Source organism: Ornithodoros turicata, chromosome 2, assembly GCF_037126465.1.
Source record: "Ornithodoros turicata isolate Travis chromosome 2, ASM3712646v1, whole genome shotgun sequence".
Taxonomy (NCBI): Eukaryota; Metazoa; Arthropoda; class Arachnida; order Ixodida; family Argasidae; genus Ornithodoros; species Ornithodoros turicata.
The window spans coordinates 61,374,084-61,399,227 of record NC_088202.1 but is presented as its reverse complement, the minus strand read 5'-3'; the positions used below and the strand labels follow the sequence as shown (position 1 = coordinate 61,399,227).

Here is a 25,144-nt window from a genome sequence, read left to right as displayed (position 1 = left end):
CTTGCTTTAATTGGCTTTAATTACCCCTAATTACCTTCATTTACTCTTACCTCTTGCTTTTAATTACTTTCGACTACTTCAATTTCAAATCATTTACCTCCATTTACCCTCTTCTATCCCTTTACATGTCCACTTATACCTCTGGCTCAGTAAGGCTTCGCCATCCCATACACGGTCACACATACATACAGCTTTTTCCACTTTGACACTCCTAATGCTAACGCATTAAAAATATATGAGAACGGTAGAGATGACATTTTGCAGTTGCGTTATGAGGCCAAGCCGACATTCTGTCGGAGACGTCATCTAACTATACTTATGCTAATTACCTGCGCGCTATCTCAAGGACACACACGCCAAAGCAACATTTTAAGACTGGCACACTCTTCGAAATTCAGCTCTCGTGGCTCAGCACTGTTACGAACCAATCGTTATGAAGAAGCTGGTCGCATCTGCGCAACCCCGTCTCCATTTTTTCCCCTTTATGTCCATCTATATTTGCCTAAACTTATTCATTTTTAATCAGAGATTTTCGGGGGAATGCGACATGGCAGAATTGGAGCCAGACATTATAAAAAGCCGGAAACCAGCAGGCTCTTTCAGCCTATCCATCGCAATATACTGCAATGCAAATGACCGGAACCGAAAGAAGGACAGAAGTGCAAGAACACGTAGAGCGTGTGGGTTGGCTTGAAACATGTCGGAGCAAGGAGGACGAACACTAACAGCGTTCGCTTTGCTTCGGCATGTTTCAAGTACGGAGCACGTTGCTCAGTGATACCAGGCCCCCCACAGGCCCCCTCTTCGCGGCTCTAAAAAAATGTTTCACGTCATAACCACGTGGTATTACTGCGTCATATGTCATAGCTGATACTAATTGACTGAAGAACATTGCGGGCTGCGCGATTGGTTGGTAAAGTTTCGAAATAGCATTCTTTCGTGAGCAGACGATCTAGCGGACAGTTACGAGAAGAGAAGTGGCAGCATCTCGACGATGTTGGTTGGCAGCACCGTATGACTGTATTGTTCAAGAAGAAGTATGTTCGCCGATTTGTTGGTGTGTCCAAGAGACTGTGCGCGTGATGTGATGTTTCCAGCCACAAGTACCCTACGAAGATTCACAGTCTGTCCAGTTTAGAACTGGAATGCAGTGGTTCGCTGACGCCTGAGGAACACTTTTGAGCGCAATTTCGAATGCAGTGACAACGGTGACAGGATTCGGTGTCGGTGCAACACAACCATTTCCCGTTTCGTTGTAACCTTTGATGCATTGCAAGCAACGAAAGAAGATGCTCACCGTGAAATCGCACGCACTCAAGTGAGCGTCGCTTGCTTCTAGGTGTAGACTGTGTGTGTGTGTTTTGAAAGTTGGAGCTTCGTTTCATTGCAGTCAACGAACGTAACGCTTTGGGCTCTGTACGCACGGTGAATATTTGTGCAAGATGTTTGAGTCAATACGATGTACCAAATAAATCATTTTGTCAAAAATTTTCCTAGTTGTTTCGGAATACGGAATAACGAGCGTCACGCATGAAAAGCAGTAAAAGTAAAAGCCGATGGTAGCCAGGATCAGCCGAAACGCGAGCCAAACTAAGAGACTCCTGATTGGCCGAATGCTAGATATCATAAATCATTTTCATTGGTTGCATGCCCAGTGTCGCCTGAATTACATCAAACACATCGCCACACACACACATTACATCGCCTGAAAATTACAAACTATGGGCTTTATGGGGAGCTGTGTGGGCCTGGTGATACCATGGTCCCTCAATACTCTGTCTGGTCAGGAAACTCCGGCAAAAAAATTCACTTAGGGCGCCCCGACGACGCGTGGCGGCGCATCAGTCGTGTGGGGTGGGAGGAGGGGGGGTCGAGGTAGCTTGCCGTTCTTGTCCGCACAAGTTGGCATCGTCACGACTATCGCAAAACAAAAAGTAAAGAAAAACGGGGCAGGGGGGGAGACTTTCGTGCCCGCCGGTGAATGCGCGTATGGCTTGCATAGCGTTTCTGCGGATGTTTGGAAGTGTACATTTTTTCTGTTTTTGTGCTTGCGTTTTGCGCGCGTGAGCAGAGGTTGTTTTTTATATATCCTTGAAGTTTATTGCAATCTTTGCACTCTCTTCATATGTAAGAATGATCTAGACAGATCAAGGAGACTTCGCCTGACTCGAGCGCGCAGCATATTGTGATGACTGTTCTTCGTGGAAAGGAAGCCGTGAAATGAATCATTTTTTCTTTGTCAACAAAACAGCAATGACTTGGTCTACGGGAATAAAGAGGAAACATTCGCTAACAGTCTTTAGTGGAGATGTACTGGGATCGGCGTGATTTGTTGAGCTCCTCCAAGTTGATCACTGTGTGACATGTGTAGCTTCAAACAGTGGCGTAGCTAGACCTCCAAGGTAGGGGGGGCTCGATACGAAAACTGCCCCCCCCCCCGCTGATCATGTGTCGACAACACACACATACTTGTGCACGCTGCAAACTGAGGATTAAAAAAGCAACGAAAATAGTTGATTTAGACGTTCACAGTACGATTACATGTATAAGCTGTCATGACCAATGAGGTGGTGTCACAAGATTGGAAGTATTTTAAAAAGCTCATACTTTGAAAACCATTCAAGAGTGCTTCTTAGATAGACGCCATGAACTGCAAGAACTTTCGCGATCGTCACACTGGTCCCCCCCCTCCCCCACATATATTAGGTTCTCGGATTTGCACGATTTGTGTGGGTCGGTCCGTGGCAGGTAGGTGGGGGCTCGAGCCCCCCCCTAGCCCCTCCGTGGCTACGCCATTGGCTTCAAACACTAAGAACCGTAACATTTTCAAAGGATAGATCTTTCAATATAATGTCAGTAGTGATAGATATAGCACTTGTTAACAATGGGCCGCTCAGGTTACATGCGACACGCACACGCACGATAAGATATATCAGAAAACAATGGAAATCATGTATCGATAGTGTGAACAATGGGTTCCCAGGTTTCAATAACATGCGCCGCCAGGATAAGGTAACGGTTAACTCAGGTAAACAATGGGAACTCACGTGTCGATAGTGTTTGATGGGCACCTGGATGCACGTTTAATGACATTTAATAACACGCAATGACATGTAATAACGCACAATGACATGTAATAACACACAAATGACATTTAATAACAGGCAATAACATCTGATGACATTTAATAGTATTTTTCCGATGGGGTTGACGTCACTCCGTCCCCTAGTTTGGTTGCCGCGTCAGAGCGCCAGGTAGTTTCGGTTCCCACCAAGCGCCCTCTAGTTTTCAAGCTTTGGCCGTCTGTAGTTTCGGTTTCGGTTTTAAATGAATGGACGCCAAGCTTGGTTGTTCCACGTGTAGTTCTGGTTTCAGTTTCGAATTCCTAGGTGTTGCCAGATGCCCTCTGGTTTCAAGCTATTGACCGCTATTGCTATTGTAATTTCGGTTTCAAACCGCAGCACGCTAGTTTCGCTGTGACAACGTCAACGCAGGTTTTTTGAATGGTTGCCAGATGTCCCTCTAGTTTCAAGCTTTTGACCGTCTGTACTTTCGGTTTCATTTGACAAAAAATAAATGCCGCGTCACAGCATGATTTTTTCCCCCCATGCTACTTTGATAAGTATACTCAAATAATGATGTATATCAGAGACCAAACAACACTGTATATATTCCTTTTTTATTTCAGCACATTATTTTACTACTCTTTTATTCAACTAATGAAAGATATGTTACAAATTACCAGAGTCTTGCTTGACTTCATCCTTGTACAGAAGCAATCTGCAAAAAACAAAGGGAAAACGAAACATCCTGTGAATGCTCTTCTCAATCAGGACAAAGTCTAGGATGACTCAAATCTCGATCAGGTGCCATGCAACAACAACAAGCAGCATTATCAAAGAATCGGTTAACGTTTTCCACTTTTCCGATATGTCTCTGATACTGTGTCATGCATTTGCATTGGAGTACGACGTTTGGAAGTAAATAACCCAGTGACAACAATCACTATAAAATAGAGGTGTTCTATACACACGCATTTCCAAACTTGTGTTGCGCATTGCGACAACAGCATACAACGAATCGAGAAGCATTGCATGACTACGTATTGCGGTTACCAGCTGTGATGGTTTCGAAATAAAAATAACAAAAAATAAAATGGCATAAAGACAAGAGGTATACTCACATCCTTTCAAAGTTGCGTCGTCGATGAAGGTCTGATCGGTCTCAGTCGTCGACAGCTAGCTTATAAGACCCTTCATTTTTGTTTTATTTCAAGGGAAGGAAGGATCACGTGAATGCATCGTGGACAGCTTCTCCTTTCGCAGGAGCAGCATGTGAAATGCGATACCTCTTGCCGACGCGCTCTTTTTTCTTCTTCTTTTGGTATGATAACACAACCGCGAAACACCCGTCTGGCTTTTTCCAAACGCTCTTTGGGAACACCAGCCACACACACACAAAAAAGAAAACGTTATCGCCCTCGCAAGATGCATTTTCGACCGGTGGTATACGCTGTCTGCCACGTACGAGCTTCCAGCAGAGAGTGTGCCACGTAAGAGCCAAGTGATGTGAGTATTTCAAACCATTCTTGTGTTACAGTGTATCTTATAGCTAAATGAAATGCGGGCATGTATTTGTTTTAAATTCTTTTTATTGTTTAATTTAATCAACATCCCTTTTGCGATTAAAAATGTAACTGACACAGTCAATAGTATATCGGAAACGACATTCCTTGGTTCTACGATTGAAGCAACAGAGAAGGTCAAGTTCAACGCTAATGAAAACATTCTCTTGTCTTTGAGACAATTTTTAGCAAAACATTTGCAGTATAAGACAAGAATTATACGTGGTAGCGGTCATTATGAGATACAACTTCCTCTGAACTATGGTTTGGAAATTAGCGCAACTCTTGCCGCTAAGCTTGGCATGGCTGAAAAGATAATCGGCTGTGGAGAGTTGGACAGAGGGTCACCCGTGAAGCTACACAAATACCACTCTCAAGTTATGCAGTCGCCGAACGAGACGTTTGTCTATTCCCTGCTCAAAACTATATTTTCATATACTGCGATGTCATCGAGAACGAATTTGTGGGTGACGTGACAGCACCACTTCTTCGATCGATACCGTTCAGAGTCCAGGGTAGGAATGATGTGATGTCTTATTTATTCACAAACCTGTACTATAAATATGTATCTGCGAAGGAATTGACAACCATTCAAATCGAGTTGGCAAACGAGATAGGTGATTTCATTCCATTCATTTCTGGCTCTGGACGTGTCGGGTTGACGATCCACCTACGTAAATGTATATAACAAACCCACCATGTTGCATAGCACATTTTGGTGCAGGAAAGCGAGAGCATCTACCACACTATACTGCTCCCGAGCTTTATCAGATTGGAGGAGGCATATTTGGTGACGTATTGAGGGGTTTCTTGCCCATACTGACCAAGAAGGTAGCGCCATACGTTGGAAGAAAGCTCCTTGATACTGGAAGACATATAGCCGAGGAAGTCCACCAAGGAGCATCATTTCGAGAAGCCGTCAAGAAAGGAGTAGACCGCACAGTGCATAAAACTCCTGACGAGTTACTTCAGAGACTCACAGGGAAAGGAAGAAAACGCAAGGCCGTTAAAAAAGCTCGACCTGCGGAGAAGCGGAGGAAATCTGACTTCTTTACTTGACAGAAAAAAAAAAAAAGAAATGTCTATTGCAGTAGTGCATAAAGATTCCTGTCTGTGTACTACAAACCAGCTGGAACTCTTCTCTCTTCCACCTACAAACTTTGCTTTGGAGAAGTCTGAATACGTCGAGTTTTTCCCAGTATCTGCTCCGACATCAAGCGGAGTGATCGAGTACAATGTTCCGGGACTCGGTGGGGGCTTCTTTGATCTTCAATCCAGCCTTTTTCATATTCAGTGCAAGATCATTCGAAAGAATGGAGATCCAGCGGTAACTACAACAATCACTTCAACAACACCTGATGCAGTCATACCTGTCCAAGCGTTTGGTTCATCATTGTTTCAACACGTACATATCTACCTGAATTCAACCTTGGTTTCGAGTTTCGAACATTATGGCTACCGTTCCTACTTGGACATCATTACGAATGCCAACAATGTAACTCAGACACACACCCTTTCAACAATGTTATACGAGCCAGACCCTTTAGGCACGAGTGAGGTATATGCTCCCACATCTGATTCAAAAGGAGTTTTCGCTGGTTACAAGCGAACCAAAGGATCGGCACTGTGTGACATTTACAGCCCAATCTTCAGCGACATATGTCAACAACAGAAGCTCATTCTTAACGGAACCGACATAAGAGTTGTGCTACGTCAAGCGTCGGACGATTTTCGTCTCTTGCAAGCTGATGGTGCAACAGAAAAGCACACTGTGGAATTTTCACGTATCGTGCTCTATCTCCGACGTGTTCAGTTATCGCCGAGTATACTTGTTGGTATAGAACGAAGACTTCAAACAACACCTGCAGTATACCTTCTCCGAGGACTGGAAATTAAGTACAGAACCATCGCCCCTAACCAATCTCAGGTGATATTTGACGACTTGTACAGCGAGCGAGTTCCCTCCAAGTTAACAGTATTGATGGTCAGGAGCGATGCCTACCAAGGTAGCAGACCACGAAACCCATTCAAGCTTGAGAACTTCAAACTAAAACGAGCACAACTGGACGTTGGTGGACAACAGTACACGGATGAGTTCGACTTCCAACGAGACATCTATTCCAAAGCCTATATACACCTGCTTCACAAACTAAAACGCAAGGATATACCAATAGCTCCAGCTGCGTATGCAAAAGAGACATTTATGCTTTATTACCATCTGACTCCAGATGCAGAAGTGAATGCTCTTTGTCCTGTTGTTCAAGCCAACGTTCGTCTGACCCTAACGTTTGCTGCCAATCTAACAGAAGCAGTTACGGTGTTGTTTGAATCCGAAACACCACGTGTGCTAGAAATCAACAAAGCCAGACGAGTGAAATTTGTCTGAAAAATAAACATGGAGGAGTGGCAGTTCTATGCAGCATTCAGTAGACACTACTGCACCAGAGAACTGTTTCGGGGAACCTTTGCATGCAATGAAATTGCAAGACAGGAAGCCATACCCGGGATTTATGTGATTAACACAGCTCCAAGGAGCAGTAACGGTGAACACTGGACCATGACTTATGTTTCCGGTGACAATGTGGTTACGTATTTTGATAGTTACGGCATTCAGCCCGTCTACAAAGAATTCTACCAATTCATTCATCCTACCAGGTCATTTTACTATAACAAGAAAAGACTTCAGGGCTATGGATCAGCTACATGTGGCTTCTACTGCCTGTATGTAGGCAGCATGCTCGCTTGTGGATTCTCGCTCCAAGAGTGCACTCAGAGATTTTCGTCAACGAACTTCACACTGAACGACAAGCTGGTACCCGTCCTTGTACGGAAGCAATTCCCAAGAAAGACAGACAACATGTCATGTTGCAGTGTACTTTGACACAATAAAATTGTATTTATTTCCATGTCGTTACAGGCACAATCTTATATATATATATATATATATATATATATATATATAAAACAGCATTACAACAACAACAGCCAGGTAGGGCAACATATGCATAAAAACTGTCTACATCTTTCCATTGGATGCGTACCCAAAGGGTAACGTGTGGATACCATCCTCACAAATGAAACGCTTTGTGTCTAGGGGATTTAAAGCTACTTTCGTAACACATACACTTTTATTTATATTTTCCTTGCGCACAATGAGGTTCTGACAAACTTTGTACACTTCACCAAGCTTAAGAGAGTCTATGTACATTGAATAATGCAACTTCTGGGCTTCACATTGTTTCACCCCCTTAGCATGATTGTATCGTCATTTACTATGGAGGTCTAGTGCATAGAGCTTTGGTTTCAGGCAACAGAACCCTAGGATGTGGTCGTGGGGCATTTCGTTCTTAAATTTTCCTAGCACCATCTTGTTTTTCGTAGAATACATCGAGTCATCACAAGAATGACCAGATGTATCAAGGTGGGCATCGGCGAGCTCCGCAAGGGCCTTCTCATCGCTCAGCATCACGATATAAGCATCTGTGTCCATATACAAGAGCCTTGTGTCCGGGGCTACCCGAAGCAAGTTGTTATAATAAAAGTCATACATCATGACTTTAGACAGCTCGAGAATAGTGAACCCCAGGTACAGAGGCTGTCGCATACGGACTATCGATTGAGCGAACTGAAACCAGACTATGTTAGAGCTTAGAGCCCTGAATTGTTTGAGGTTCGGTTTATGCAAGAATCTCAACACTTGCTCCTCGGAAGTTGCTAAGCGACAGTCGACGAACTTTCGTACATTCATACATGTTTTGCCATATACGGAGTTAATTAAACACTTGTACAGGTTACGTTCGAAGGTATTGGTTGCCTGCTTGCGTAGTTCATGATGGAAGTCAACACAGGATCGCAGGAATGGTTTTTGTTTGAACCTCAGCACCCGGTGAATTGTCTCGAGCCGAAGACCCAACTGTAGGTACAACTTTAGACTGCGATAATGAAGAAAATACTTCATCTTGTCAAGCAATGTAAGGAGTAATTTCGGTTCTATATCATGCTGTGGGAGGTTAAATTGTTTCATCAGGTCTTTCTGATAATCCGAAAGCAACTCATACGGGACGCTCATTTTTTCGGGCGCGAGCGGTAAATCTTTATGTCGTTCGTGGAGCTCTTGTACGTAGGCCAGGTCTACCTCTAAAAAATAACCAACGTCTGCATAATCTGCAACAAGGGTTACATCTAAACCTGCAACCTCTTCGGGTGACAGCCATTCAAAGTTTCCGAATGGGAGTGGTTCACGCATCACTGTGCCATAGAGTCCATTTATGTCCATGTAATGAATTATGGTCTTTGGTTTTTCGGGATCGTACTGATCTGTCCCTGGGACATTTGCAGTGGCCATTCGCGTTGAACACTGGGTCATACCACCACGCAGGCCCCGTTCAATTAACAGATAGGCATCGGGATCGTGGATTAAATCCAGATTAATCCGGCTCATTTTTAGTGCGCAAGACATGCTTAGTCCCGGGAGTGACACGAAATGAAGTGGTTCAATTTTGTGCGTCTCCAACGCCCATATTCGGAAGTTTTGAAACACGTCTGCCAGAAGCAATGCGTCTGTCAGAAGGTACAAATCCGAGTACTCGCCCAGGCTCTTCAGTTGAAATTTTTCAAACACATTTTGCGCATGGCGGTAATCTTCCTCGCTCACTTCTGATCCGTTCAGTTGGTTAAAGAACTGGTCACGTGATGGCAAACAGAGCTCGTCGTAACGTTCAAAAGAGGTAACGTAGTTATAACAGAAAACCCCTTTACGTACAACCAACCTGAAGTAGTCCTCCTCTGCGAAAAACTGACGCAGACACCTGAAGTTAGATTCACCTTTGTCACATAGATTTTTCGTCAATGTGTCGAGACTAGCATTGAGGAACCCAAGTGAAAAAACGTCCTTGGCCCAAGGTCGGCTGAGAGGAGTTGGCCAATTAAGCCAACCTTGGCCCATGCTAAGACAACATGGTTGGGCCGAGCTTGGGGATTGACAATGGCCTGAGACTGGCCATCCATTGGCCACCAACATAGGGCCAACCTTTCTGGCCAACCTGGCCAACGCTGACCAATATATGGCCATATCACGGCCCAGTGAGAAATTTTGCATGACAACGCTACTTCCCAGCGGGAAAAGCAATATTGGCGAAACACTGGGCCGACGTCTGCTTCCAACCTAAAAGTTGTGGGGCCTAGCTTGCAAAAAAGCTTGGGCCAAGGTTGGGGATTGACAATGGCCTCACTCGGGCCGACTTAGCCGGCACAAGCTCGGGCCAATGTACAGCGCTGACCTGACAGATGTAGGGCCGATCTCTGGCCAATAAGGAACCAAGCTTGTGTACTGATTGGGTAAACGTGGGCCCTAGAATGGCCCATGCAACAACACCTGCGCATGGGCCAACCACGGCCCGTTGCAAAAAAATGCATGCCTAACTCACTCAATTCTCTCGCGGGGTGGGGTAACGGCGTAGGGGGAGAATCGTAAAAGCTCGCAATATGCCCGAGATCACTAGAATCAAACAGGTCAGTATAAAGAAAAGAAATTGCATTTCTTTCCTGAAGAAGAACAGCAGATACTATACATCGGTTTGTCTTGCGAGCGTCCACAAATTCGAGAGTCCTGCTCGCGTGTGAGTCAAAATGAAGGGTGAGGTGTCTAAGTTTAATTTGATGCGTACACAAACAACACTGAAATGAGGAATTGCTTGTAGTATTACCTCACCATGAAGATAATGTCTCTGTTTCTTACTGCTTTTGGTTTGAGACAATCACTTGGCCAATCGAAAGTTGAACTTATGCAGTGCTACACCATTCCGCGTTCACTCTCCCCGAGGCAACATACCGAGATTGAACCAAGCTTGACAAGAGCTTGGCTGGCCAACCGAGCCGTGCTTGCACAACGAGCTCGTTTCTTGCTACAGATCTGCCCTGGCCGACGGCTTGCCAAACCTCGCTCTGCCTATCACATGCAACATATAGGGGACGCTAGAGGACCCTTTCTATTTTTTCATATGGCGTATATGGCTCTTTTGTGACAGTTTCAACGACTACAACAGAGTCTACTGTCTCAATCTTAGGTAATATGTGCACCCCCGAGAACTGATTGAAATCGTCATAAAGAGACATCATTGGCCACTTACCTTGGTACTACATGAAGATGAGTTCGCTAACCGACTGACGGCAAGCTACGGTGGCGACCCGTCGGCACGGGCTGTTGGCCTAACGTCATTGGCCAGGTCCTCGCCGACGTATTTGGCAGTTAACGTTAGCCAGACGTTAGAACATGACTGGCTGGCCGACTTAGTTGGCTGCCAACTGGTCCCCGACTTTCTGCCGAGAGTCGGCCGTTGGCCAATTTCAATTGGGAAGCTTAACGAGTCTATGAAGCGGAACACACCAAATCTATAGCCTTAAACTTTTGACAACTAGAGGCTATCACTCTGATGTCTGTCTTCCGAAGCAGGTGCAGATGAGCTACTACCCCAAGAACACACATGGTCCTCAGGATGTCCCCACAGTGTCATCGTGTCCTCGTCCTTCGAGGTGTATGCCCATAACGTCCTGAGGATAACACTCGCGGACTGTCCGTGAAGAGTCATTCAGGTACGTCCTGTGCCCGTCCCTGCGGGTAGCTAGAGGGACGAGAAATAGTATTTTGTTTAGTTTACGTGCTCAGACTCCCTAAACACATTTGTTTTGTTTTTGGGCCGATCCTGGGACCTGACTGAGATTTTTCTTAAATAAAGGATGGCCCAGCGTAAAATTCCCTGCCGCCAAAAAGAATGACTGTCTATGATACATGAACGATTTCTCGTGGAAAGAACAGAAACGCGCGATGCTGTCGCACTACTTTTGACTTTCAAAGTTCCTACCTGAATGTCTCAAATCAACGTGAGTAAGAAACATAGACTTTGGAATGAGGCAAACCTAATACTTCAATTGATTCCTTGCTTCGAGTATTTTTTATTTGCGTAATCGAAAGAAGCATTGAGAGCTCACCCGTCGTTTTGCGTAGCAGGCTAGCGGGACTCCCGTATTTACGGAGGGACGCGTTATATTAATAAATGGTATCTGTTTCGACTTCGGAAGAGAATTCTAGTACCTTTCGGAGTGGGTTTCTGAGTGGGCAAGCTTAAGGCTTGTCCCACCCGTATGAGGATTTCTCAGACTTAGTGTCCTTCAGAAGATTCTGTTTCGAACAGGAACAACAAAAACGCTCCCATAACTTTGGTGTCATTGCAATTTGGTGCAACTTGTGTAAGCACTTGGCGGATGTGCGTGCCAGAAAACACAAAATACATAAAACAAATCAAAGCAGATAATTGACGGAAAGCATTGTCCTTCATGTGTACTTAAACTGTCCTAAATTGGTCCCTGAGGATGGGCGAGGGACAGCCTCGGGGACGTCATCTCATATGCCAAAGTGGCAGTATTATGACATTTTGAGGATCAGATTTTGACATCCTAGGGATGCCATACCTGTCCCCATCTGACAACCTTAGGATAGTCCTGGGATGACAGTGTGTTCTTGGGGTATGAATCCGAGGTCATAATTGGCATTATGTGCAATGATGGGCACTTTCCGTGGTATCCGCAGTTTCAGATTACATCCCTGACACAATGATTGGCGAAATTCTCCACTTACGTGATCATGGTCTCGCACTTTCTGCTTCTTAGTGAATGGTTCTTTACAGATGTTACAGTGAGTGGCTTCAGAATGTTCGAGTTCGTCTCCTGGGGTCATTTGCAAGGGCACAGTCTCGTGCAACATCGCATACAGCTCATCATGCAAATTACGCAATAGTTCCATGAAAACGGAAACGCAGTCTGCACCACGGTAAATATGTTTCTTCAAGACATACGAATCGCACGAGCGTATGACGAGGAGACAGAAGGATGAAGGGATGTGTTCCTCGTAGACATTCCCGCCTCCCGAACACGGTGATAGTACACTCTCAAAGTCGTATACACAGTAGAAGGGAACTTCCGACATCAAATGCTCTCCGGCAAACGACAGTGTCTCACCCTTCTTTGGAAAAATAGTCTTGGACACTTTTTGTTGTTTACACATTAGTAGATGATCGGCGAGTACACCCGGGGTGGTGAAACCCATCGTACACCGTTTGCAGTGAAAATAACCAGGTGGTGTGAACAAAGCATTGAAATTAGTAATGAGTACAAAATGGAAGTCAATCAGCAGTAGGTCGACATGCTTCTTGCACTGGTCGTCGATAACCTTAATCGGGTAAACATATTTTTCATCTTTGTCATAACCGTACACGTTTATGCTCACATCGTTCTGCTTCTCAAACATTTCTACATCTTTCGGGAACACTACAGGAAACGTCTCTGGAAATACATATTGAGACAGGTATGACCTGTAGGATGAAGCTCTGCGTCTGTGAGAACCCTTTGCAGGATGTAGACCGGCAAGTACGCAAAATGCGAAACACATGTTCTGTTCACTATCCTCGTGAAGGTCGACACTCAGAAGACACCGACACTTTTTTTTTCAATTCGTTTGGCAATTCAAAGTCGGTACAACCAATGAGCTGTGGTGCGAGATGACCGACATGAAGAATGCAGGCGTGAATTCGAAATAAGAAAAATCCCGACCCTTGCATTTCAAGCTTTTCTAAATTGTTGGTGACTTCAGTGCCTACTTCAATGACAGCACGTTCTACGTCTCGTTCCGACCACAGCGTATGCACACTCGAAGGAATAAATTGAGTGACAAATATGATCTCATCCTCAGGCGTATGTCGACCGAGTTCCGCCTTCAGCAAAACATAAAAGCGTAACGGAAATCCGAAATGTCGAAGTACACCGGCAAGGTAGCGTCCGTTTTCATGAAAGAATGTGCTGACATCCTGCCCGTCGTCGTCTCTGTCATGTAGATGAAGCTCATAGCGGTTGGTATAGTTGCGGAGCGTACAGAGTGTCTCACAAAATGGGATACAGGGTGTTGCAAGGTTATGAACGTTAGCCAGATGAACTTGAAGTCCCAGCGCTGTTGTGTAGTGGTGCCGATCGGCCGGAGGACAAAGGTGGCATGTCACCATTTATTTTTATTTTTTTACTCGGATTGACCGAACACGATGTCTGGCGAAAGAAGACGTTTCCCGTCTTTTCCAACTCGCTCTTTCTTCTCCATCCAGAGTCCGCTCGTGTTCCTCATGTCTTCGATGTCTTGAGTGCTTAGTTTATGAAACCGAGCTGGAAGGAACACCTTTACGTGCTCGTGATCCTTCATAATTTCTACGTAGACCGCGTCGCCATACCTCGTTTCAATTTTGTTAACATCAACCACATCATACTTGATGTTTTTAGGAATTGTCGCCATTTTTTGAAACTCTCCACATTTCTTTAACTTGTCAAGTTTATGCAAGATCGACGAAGACATGATGCTTACTTGTACACTGATGCAATGATGACGACGATGATCCTTCGGACACGTTGGACCGGCTGAAAACAAAAGGAGCACATGTTAGAACACTGCAAAATATTTCATCATTCTGAACACCATACCTCCTCAGAAGGAGGTTCGAGAGTGAAGGAGCTGAGCGTCAGACAGTTCTTATATAAGAAGTTGCCAGCATGGCAACCTTGAGGAGTCTTCTTTTTTTTTACATCGTCAACTCTGCAGTCGAACCTACCTTTGCAGTTTGCTTTTTTTCCCTGCAGTTTGCAAGCACGGACTTGTTTATCTAACGAAACGTATCTTGACCAGACTTCATTCCCTTGCACGAAATGACAGTGATAGCACCTTTTAGGTTCGTGACGCCTGCCTCAGTGTCAATTTCAGGGGCTAGTCAAAGTGGGAAATCCACCTTCGTGGCACGACTAATTAAACACAGAGCTGTCCTCTCTGACAAACCGTTCAAGCAAATATGGTATATCTATCTTTATAAGCAGCCGGTATTCGATACTCTTCCTGAAGTAAATTTCAGTCAAGACATCCCTGCAGATCCGGAGAATTATAGCCACTCATTATTTATATTTGACGACTGTTTAGCCACCCGGCAAAGACTCAAAGAAATCTGCAAATTTTATATCGCTGGGTGTCACCACCTGTCAATCACGGCTGTGTTCATCTCGCAATACCTGTTCGTCAACGACCCTTTGTATCGCACAATACAATTCAATAGCACGGCTCTCGTTTTATTTCGTTCACCACGCACTACAGACCAGCTGCGTATGCTGTCCAGGCAGATTTTCGGGCGAAATGATTTGTTGCCCACGATATATAAAGATGCCTGTCAGAAACCATACTCATACTTAGTTATCGACTTGTCTCAACAGAGCAACGATCACTATAAGGTGTGGACCAACATTTTCCCGGATGATCACAGACAGATCGTATACAGGTCATGAAAAGGCTTAACAAACACATTCGTTTCCTTCGTATGATCGCTGAAGCAAAGACAGGGGAAGATCGTTACAACCTGATTCAACATGCCAGCAGGGAACAGCTACGAACAATCAGGGAGATTTGTATGAACCTCTGCAAAGGAAACATCGACGTACCGCCGAAAGTTAAAAAGCAATTGCAGCCTTTTGCAACACTCATTAGGACACTGGCTTCCAGGCAAGACCGTGCAGATGTGAAGAAAGTTAAACGGATTCTTCATCAGTCCGGCGGGTTTTTGCAATTTTTGTTGCCCCCCTTGTTAGGTCTCGTTTCAAGTTTAGCGGGCAAAAGCTTCGCAAAAGCAATCGGCATTTAAATAATGCAGAAATACGAGCTTGTTCCCTATCGGGAAAGCACTATTCCGTCGATATTGAATAAACAGGAGCCTGATGATATCAAGGCCAAGGAGATCATCCAGTACTTGCACAAGCTATTGCATCCTCCCGCGAACACATTAAGACAGCCTAGTGTAGCAGGTGAGGAGACAAATCATGTGGCATCGACAAGAGAGCAGACACAGATTCAAGCGGACGAGGAGGAAGATGCCATTGTTAATTTTATGAGCAGCGGCTACAAGATGAGAGCAAGCCAATTACTGCGTTTACTAAAACCCGTGCTCGGCTGGAATAGTAAAACGTTTGAGCTCATTGTCAATGGTGAACAAATACCAAATACCAACGTTGTAGACCTTGTTTATTATTTGGTCACAAGAGCGCGAAATGTGTGGCGACCCGCGTATCTCGAGAGGATCCTACCACATCGTACATCCATCTCGACTTGAAAAGGAGACTGCAGAGCCATCAGCCAGTAGTCCTACGTTCACACCTGAGACACCTCGTCGACGCATTTCTCCGGTTATCACAAGAGCGGCTAAGAGACTTCGAGAATGGAACCAGTATTGAGCACGTTGGAAACGCAACAGGAACACTGTGGTTACCTTCGGGACGAAAACATTCTGGCGCATTTTCCCGCACGACACAGGAAGAAGGCCCTCGCCATTCTGCAGATGCTAAAGACCGTATTTGCGATAGATGAAGAGGGAAGGATTATCTGTCATTCTCGCGTTGTTCCAAGTAGTTCCGTCATCGAGCTTATAAAATACGAACTGCACAATCGATCGCCCTCTTGGTACAAAGGTGACGTGGCAGCCGTTATAAATGCCTACTTGTCATTCGACGGACTTCGTGTTCATGGAAGAAAATTGTGCTAATGGGTGCTTACGTGGACGTATACCATCCTGGTGCTCTAGGTGGTGTTCAACGACTCGCACGAGCGATCGGTGAAAAGCCGGCGAAGGTTGCCAAGTTCCTGGAAACCAGTGATGTGTACTCTCTCTTCAGAGAACTTAAGCGACCACGTCAGTTCCGGAAGACCATCGTTTTGGGTGTGAAGGATATATTCCAAATAGATTTGAAAGACCTTCAGAAACCGTCGAGATACAACAAGGGTTTTCGCTATCTTTTGTTTTGTATCGACGCATTTTCTCGTATGCTTGCTGTAGTGCCTGTGCAGAATAATCGAGCAGCGGAAATTATACGTGGACTGAGACTCGCTTTTAGACGTATTGGGACTCCGAGACTGATTCATTCAGACAGAGGTACAGAGTTCACCAATAAGTCAGTCGGAGCATTTTTAAAATCAAAAGGGATATCTCTCTTCCACTCTAATTCAAATACGAAAGCAAGTATTGCAGAACGATCTATTCGAAGTCTTATGACGCCACTTTATCGTGCTTTTGAATATCAGGGACATAAATCGTACTTGAAAATTTTACAGCCTCTGGTCAAAGCATATAATCATCGTGTTCATAGAACTCTGTCGGCACGACCTGTGGATGTCAACAAAGAAAATGAACATTTATTTAGACAAAAGCTCTATCCTACTCCGAGCAAACCCCCATAGAAGCCACGTTTTCGCGTTGGCGACCTTGTCAGAATAGCAAAGTCTAGACACCAGTTAGTCAAAAGTTATCTTGGTTCGTTTACGCGTGAAATTTTTGTGGTGAGAGCAGTCAATATTGGTTACCCGAATACCTATCTCTTACGTGACCAGCAGGAAGAACCTATTGAAGGTCAATTTTATGCAAGCGAATTAACACGTGTGCAGCCTGGAAAGGGCCACCGCATTATAAAAAGACGTGTTCGGAACGGAAAGGTGCAGTACCTGTTGCAACCTTCTGGAAGTCGTAGAAGGACTTGGGTTCCGGAGAACTACCTGCCACCACCGACGACGAAATGACAGGCGATCACTGGTCCGATGTCGAACAGCCAGCCAACGCTGGCGATTCCTGTTCCCAATCGGGTGATGATGTGTGCGGCATGCGGGACGTTACCCAGGATCATCAAATCCAAGGAAAATGTCGCCGTCCTCATACCTGTTGGAATGACGTGTTAGAATGCGGTTCATCGAAGTCAACGGACGACACAGTGCTCGTCGCAGCATTTAAGATAACCAGAGACATTTTCCTGTTCCAGTCCCTGCCTCTGAACCTTCCCGCGAAAAAGACTGTGTGGGAGTCTTCAAAAACAATGTATGCCAGGGTGCACAGGAAGTGTGAACACCTATCCGACCACCCGTTCGACCTGGTCTCTGAATGGGGAAAACAGATGAGCTCCATATTCAGCTATTACGGTGATCGTGACGTCGACGTAATGCAACTGGTGGCCGAAAGTCTATGTATCATGTACTACGCAATGAAGACTGGCTACCATTACCTGGCTGTGTAAATAAACGACATGACAATTGACCTGTTGCAAAATAGGTTGTCACCCAAAGACGCTTACCAATAAATATTGAAATCCATGACGAGTTGTCTCATTTTACTGTAGGTCGTCATGGTAAATAGATGCCCGGAGATGTTCTGCTACACCTTGTCCTTTCTGAGTGCTGTTTCCCTGTTCGTTTTCGTAGCTACAACAGAATTTACAAAACCAACACTGAAACAGGGAAAATGCACTACCGTGACTCAGATTGACCATAACATCTACGTCCACCGATGTCCAGCTGCAGTAACTGCCGTACGCCTTTGGCTCAGCAATGGTCATCCGACGAGATACGGAGTAAATCTGTCGCAAAATGATACACGTCAACTATGGCATTGCTTGAAAGAAGCAAATGTCGCGCACAATTATTATAACTTCGAGTGCTCGAAGCTATGTGAAATAAGCTTCGAACCCAGGCAAGTAATAGGACGATGTCCCGGCAATGTGTACAATATTGCAAGACTCATTGGGAATGGAAAGCACAGCGGTTACGGTATCACTCTTTCGAAATCGGCTACCATGTCTCTGCTGTCTCATCTGAGCGAAACAATAAAAAGAATTTAAAACAAATACATGCCCGCATTTCATTTAGCTATAAGATACACTGTAACACAAGAATGGTTTGAAATACTCACATCACTTGGCTCTTACGTGGCACACTCACTGCTGGAAGCTCGTACGTGGCAGACAACGTATACGACCGGTCGAAAATGCATCTTGCGAGGGCGATAACGTTTTCTTTTGTGTGTGTGTGTGGCTGGTGTTCCCAAAGAGCGTTTGGAAAAAGCCAGACGGGTGTTTCGCGGTTGTGTTATCATACCAAAAGAAGAAGAAACAAGAGCGCGTCGGCAAGAGGTATCGCATTTCACATGCTGCTCCTCCGAAAGGAGAAGCTGTCCACGATGCATTCACGTGATCCTTCCTTCCCTTGAAATAAAACAAAAATGAAGGGTCTTATAAGCTAGCTGTCGACGACTGAGACCGATCAGACCTTCATCGACGACGCAACTTTGAAAGGATGTGAGTATACCTCTTGTCTTTATGCCATTTTATTTTTGTTATTTTTATTTCGAAACCATCACAGCTGGTAACCGCAATACGTAGTCATGCAATGCTTCTCGATTCGTTGTATGCTGTTGTCGCAATGCGCAACACAAGTTTGGAAATGCGTGTGTATAGAACACCTCTATTTTATAGTGATTGTTGTCACTGGGTTATTTACTTCCAAACGTCGTACTCCAATGCAAATGCATGACACAGTATCAGAGACATATCGGAAAAGTGGAAAACGTTAACCGATTCTTTGATAATGCTGCTTGTTGTTCTTGCATGGCACCTGATCGAGATTTGAGTCATCCTAGACTTTGTCCTGATTGAGAAGAGCATTCACAGGATGTTTCGTTTTCCCTTTGTTTTTTGCAGATTGCTTCTGTACAAGGATGAAGTCAAGCAAGACTCTGGTAATTTGTAACATATATTTCGTTAGTTGAATAAAAGAGTAGTAAAATAATGTGCTGAAATAAAAAAGGAATATATACAGTGTTGTTTGGTCTCTGATATACATCATTATTTGAGTGTACTTATCAAAGTAGCATGGGGGGAAAAATCATGCTGTGACGCGGCATTTATTTTTTGTCAAATGAAACCGAAAGTACAGACGGTCAAAAGCTTGAAACTAGAGGGACATCTGGCAACCATTCAAAAAACCTGCGTTGACGTTGTCACAGCGAAACTAGCGTGCTGCGGTTTGAAACCGAAATTACAGTCGGTCAATAGCTTGAAACCAGAGGGCATCTGGCAACACCTAGGAATTCGAAACTGAAACCAGAACTACACGTAGAACAACCAAGCTTGGCGTCCATTCATTTAAAACCGAAACCGAAACTACAGACGGCCAAAGCTTGAAAACTAGAGGGCGCTTGGTGGGAACCGAAACTACCTGGCGCTCTGACGCGGCAACCAAACTAGGTGACGGACTGACGTCAACCCGATCGGAAAAATACTATTAAATGTCATCAGATGTTATTGCCTGTTATTAAATGTCATTTGTGTGTTATTACATGTCATTTGCGTGTTATTACATGTCATTGTGCGTTATTACATGTCATTGCGTGTTATTAAATGTCATTAAACGTGCATCCAGGTGCCCATCAAACACTATCGACACGTGAGTTCCCATTGTTTACCTGAGTTAACCGTTACCTTATCCTGGCGGCGCATGTTATTGAAACCTGGGAACCCATTGTTCACACTATCGATACATGATTTCCATTGTTTTCTGATATATCTTATCGTGCGTGTGCGTGTCGCATGTAACCTGAGCGGCCCATTGTTAACAAGTGCTATATCTATCACTACTGATGTCAACACAACAACTTGTCTTAGGGTACAACTTGCGGGGAAAGATGTAATGCCAAGACGGCTTCGCAAACGAAGTCCGCTCACACCCACTAGTTTCTGCTGAATCGGACGCGGGGAAAGGGAGGGATGATGTTTTTCTTTTTTTACCTATTCATTTTTCTTTTTCCTTTCTGTGCGGTTCATTACGTGGGTAGCGAACTTACAAATACGGGAGTAAAAGAATTCGCCGGGTGACGAGTTCAATTATTCCCCCATTTTGACATTGCTTATTGTATTCGAGCGGAGTTTCCTGACCAGAAAGATTATTGAGGGACCGTAGTGATATCCTACTCTCCGAGACATTCCGAGACGTCATTCCGAGACCTCGCAGATATACGCTTTGATATTGCATTTTTGGATTTTGATATTGGGGATTTTGGTATCTGCAATTTTGAACGCTTGGATATCGTGACATGCGCTCCAGATATGCCGCTAATACCGTGGGAGATGCAGACGCAATGGCCGAAAGTCAGAAACGTAAGCGATGTACGACCGATAACGCCAAAGAGCAAAGCGTGCCACCATTACACTTGGTCACATGTTTAGAGATGCGCACAAAAGAGTACAGTGACTTTAACAGGTAGCGAGCTCGTTCGCAGACAACACCCGTGTTTCTGCACGAGGGCCATGACAACATAGGATCGGGGTTGCTGTCGCGCGCACAGAAATCATGTGCGGTCACCAGCGTTGGCACCTTCTTTCGTCTGCTGCAATGCTATCGCATTTCGCATTTCGTACGCGTCTGGCAGTGCACCAAAGAATACAGTGAACTTTTCACGTTTTCTTCTATACTGGGATATTCCGTTGACATGTCGCTCGTGTGAATACACGGTATGTGAAAGCCAATTCATATACAATATTAGATACTCTCCGTTTTAAGTATCGGGGGCATTACTTATTCCACCAGCTCCAGTGCGTCGACTGGCTTGCATGACCGAAACTAGCGTACGAGGTGTCCCAGGTTAGTATTCGTGTATTGGTTCTCGTTGTCCTCAGGCGCGTTCGTTTCTTGCACTGAAAATGTACTAGATATCCTCTATCAATTAGTTATCCGCCCTTAGTTACTTGATCCTGTTCGCATTTGAGAGTATTCGCTGAAATTCGCGAGAGTATTGCGATTACATGCATACGCGTACACGATGCATGTACGATGCATGTACACTTAATATGACTTTTTTATTATTATTGCATTGCAATGTACAATTTGCTAAAACGTAAAGCGCCTGTGACATAGATCTGCTGCGAACTCACTACGTTGCGCACAATTAAAAATTGCATTTGAATAATATAAATAATGTAAATAAACAGAAACGTAAATAGAGAGGGCAGTCGCACATGTTATTTTGAGCCTGAAAGCCGGGTCCTTAGGGGAGCGGCCAAAATTTACCATTTAGAAGGACTTAGTCAATTATTATTCCTATGGTGATGACGGTGGATGTTTTCATGCCCGAAAAGAAACAATGGCTACATTATTATGATTTGAGCTCACCAAAAGTGTTGTCCTGAGCAGAATAATACTGGTCCACCGCAGTTGGGCTAATAAGGCCCCTGAAAAATAAGTACGTATGTACGGTGCAATACCAAATAACATAAGAAAATCATTCAAAGCCCTGGGACATAAAGGTAGCGCAGAATATGTCCGTGTAAGGTCTTTCCGTTTGCCACAGGAACCGTTTAACATGACTGAAAAATTGCCATTTACAGTGCAAAATATTTCCTGCATAATTTCCTGAGTTCCGTGTGTCCGAAAGAGCATTAAATTTTGACTCAATACAAAAAGCGTTTTTCAGGGCTGTCATGGAACACCGGAACCAAGGTTTTTTTCACGTTCTTCTTCCTCGGAGGTCTCAAAATACACAACACACCATCAACGCTAAAATGTATCACAGTGCGAACTGCCGAATATTTCGTGTGTTTTGCAACAGGAAGTTCCTTGCTCGCGCGCCGCTAGCTATATATAGTAAAAAGTAGCACGCGCAGTGAAGCAGCACTTGATGTCCGAACCTAAGCAGAGACTTTGAAAATGATGTCAGAAAAATGACGTTGACAGGTTGTCCGAAAAAAGCTTGCCATTGAATAGAGGTTCGCCGCAATTTTATATCTGGAGCAATTTTAGCGAAATTACAAATTCACAAAGCGACATCTGGCGACTTTTTGAGGCTTCTCCAGGGAGTTTCCTGCTTCGGCAACACTGGGTCGGACGCTGCGAGGCGTCTCCCTTTCCCATTCACACTTTCTGGTTCATCCCACAAAGGTTGGACGGGCGCACGCAGAATACGGAAGCGTTCTCTTCTCTTGGTTTCTAGCCGCCTGTGTAAGGTGCGGCAATGCCGAAAACAACGGCTTCACGTCTGAGGCAATTGGCAGCTGAATCAACGACACATTCATGACGGACGTATCCGTCTTGTTTTGCCTGGCATGCGAGGAAGCTGTAAACGCTCAGAGACATTTCCTTGTTCGACAGCACTTGAAGACAGCGAAGCAGATACCTGTCAACGAAAGTCAGGTTGCATGCTGCAACTTATGGACCCGAGTGTAACTTTTACGTCCAAATGTTCTGATGTTGCGATGGACCTTCGTAGGGCATTCTGTGCTGCAAATATTCCCTTTTGGAAGCTGGAAAATGCTGAGTTACGGAATCTGAGAAGTACAGAGGCCGGCAAATCCCCTCACGAGTCAACAATACGAAAAGCCTACCTGCATGGTTGCTATCACGCTACCCTAAAAACCATCCTTGAGAATCTGAAGTCACGGAAAGTGCGGATATCCATTGATGAAACAACAGACGCTTCAGGATGCTGCGTAGCCTCTGTTATCGTCGGACCACTTGGGCTGGACACATGTGAAAAGAGCTACCTACTGGCAGTCGAGGAGCTTCCAAAGTCAATCATTTGCGACAGTCAATCAGCGACAGTTGCACAGCTCTTCGTAGACTGTGTTCAGGTGCTCAACGGGTACGTGGATGCAAATGACGTGACGTGAAGGTTGCTGCCGCTCTTCGTGTCATATACCCAAAAATTATTTACGTCACCTGCGCAGCTCACGCGCTACACAGAGGAAGTTTCCAAAATGTTTATGGCCTCATAGAGAACACGGAGAAAGTGTTTGCAAAGAGTCCCATGCGCGTGCAGCTCCGCCAGACATGGTTTTGCATCCTGAGCTTGTGCTGACCAGATGGAGCACGTGGATCGAAGCTGCAAAATATTATGCCGCAAATTTTGATATCGTGCGTCAAGTGGTCAGCAAGCTCAAATAAGACACGGCCGCAAGCATTCGTTCGGCGCAGCGGCTCTTTGAAGACGTTAGCGTGAAAAATGGTTTAGAAGTTATTGAATTTAATTTCTCGTTCCTTCCCGCTTCCATAACAAAGGTGGAGACTGCCAACTTGACTCTCGTGGAGGCTTTGGACATCGTTCGGTACGTGCAGGGATCTTTGCAAAGGGCTCGAGGTGCATGTGCATCTGTTGTTAATGCAAAGCTGGAAGCCGCCCTTGACAAAAAAGGGCTGAAGCTGTTGCAGTCCGTGGGCGCTGTTCTTCAAGCCAAAGAACAAGACCCCGAAGCTCTGCCTGCATATAGCGCAGATGAACTAGCTCATTTCAAGTTTGCAAGGATAACGTCCTGCGATGTAGAACGCACATTTTCTCGATACAAGACTGTATTGTCCGACAACAAGATGTCTTTCAAATTTGAAAAATTAAAAATGGCTTTGCTTACGTACTGTAATGTCGTATAGTTCAGAGTTGGCTTCCATAAAAAAATGTACGTTTGACATTCTGTGATCCGTTTCTGTTCATTATTTTGCTGCACAAAGAGGTTCACGGTATACAATAGGCTTTTGTGTCATACTCTTGGCACCACGTTTCGTGAAGCGAGAATTCTGCTGTGCATATTTTGAGCATATTTGACCTTTTTTTTTTTGCATATCTGCGAATTGTGCGAAATAAGCTGCAATTGGTCACCCGCGCACAGTTCTCCATCAAGAAACGACGCCTTCAGCTCCCTTTTCGGTGCTTCTGCTGAAAGCGGCAGAAGGTTACAATGCTACGGTGAGAAGGAAACAGGATGATCTGGGTCAACCCTTTTCTTCCACCATTTCTTGCATTAAGTTGATGGAGAAGTGAGGGTAGCAAACAAATGGCGCTTTTCTGAGGTTCTTGTAACGGTCTTTGCAACAGTCGCCAACGAGTTTCTCAACGGGAATCTATTTTGCGATAGTATGAGGTAAATGCAAGATGTGATTTCTGTTTCTGGCAAGAAAAAAGGAAAAACGTTACGTCGGGGCTGTCCGTCTAGGAGTTTAATTCAGAAAATTCAATTCCTCAAGAGTAGAAATTTATCAATGTGCTCGTAAGTCATGGCGACATTTCGCCGAAAGTAAATACCATGGTTTTCAGACAAGTAGGTTTTAAATAAAGTTTTCCGACACATTAGGTAAAACATCCTTTATGTAAAAGAACGTTGAATTTCAATCTTTCACTTACACGTCACGGCTCCTGTTGTAGTGTTCTTGCAGGTTCTTTAGCTCATTGAGCCGCTTCTTCGCTCTAAACATCTTTAGTATATCCAGAAGTGCCATATTGTCTTTGATGCCTCCCATCTGTGTAGTGCATGAATACATTGTTTCACCGAGCACCATAAGAGGACAATACCGCAAGGGTAAGTTTTCGCAAAATTCGAGCTAGTGCAACATCAGGAATGTAGCGATGCCAGAACGATTGCGGGGTGTGGGCTCCTGTAGTGCTCTTATTATCAGATATCAAGTAACACATTACGCATGCTTTCCTAACCGGGAAATCAGTCAACAACTGTGCAAAACGTTGCTCTTACCCATTTGTATCTTTCGTCTATGTAGGTATCGTTCATTAATTGGTCAGCATAACCCATCTTCGCCACCATCATGGACAACTGAAAAAGCGACGTGAGTAGTACTACTGATTAACTCTACAGCCAGGAAAT

At 44.7% G+C, this 25,144-nt stretch overlaps 1 protein-coding gene and 1 long non-coding RNA gene across 3 annotated transcripts in view; both read right to left on the bottom strand.

Annotated features, from left to right (window-relative positions):
- The window catches only part of LOC135385482 (neprilysin-1-like), a 191,083-nt gene that overhangs the window by 54,533 nt on the left and 111,406 nt on the right, over window positions 1-25,144 (bottom strand). The window contains exons 11-13 of the mRNA XM_064614821.1: window positions 25,016-25,093; window positions 24,670-24,785; window positions 21,675-21,733 (exon numbers count right to left, since the gene is read on the bottom strand). Coding sequence (XP_064470891.1) covers window positions 21,675-21,733; window positions 24,670-24,785; window positions 25,016-25,093 — 253 coding nt within the window. The remainder of the gene's footprint in view (window positions 1-21,674; window positions 21,734-24,669; window positions 24,786-25,015; window positions 25,094-25,144) is intronic.
- LOC135385483 (uncharacterized) lies at window positions 12,876-18,781 on the bottom strand. Of its 2 annotated transcripts, XR_010420432.1 has the most exons (4): window positions 18,421-18,781; window positions 17,807-18,088; window positions 17,187-17,397; window positions 12,876-14,077 (listed from the first exon to the last, which is right to left on the bottom strand). It is a non-coding gene; the product is annotated as an uncharacterized LOC135385483 (long non-coding RNA). The 2 variants fall into 2 exon arrangements; XR_010420431.1 differs by lacking the exon at window positions 18,421-18,781 and having other exon boundaries at window positions 17,807-18,414.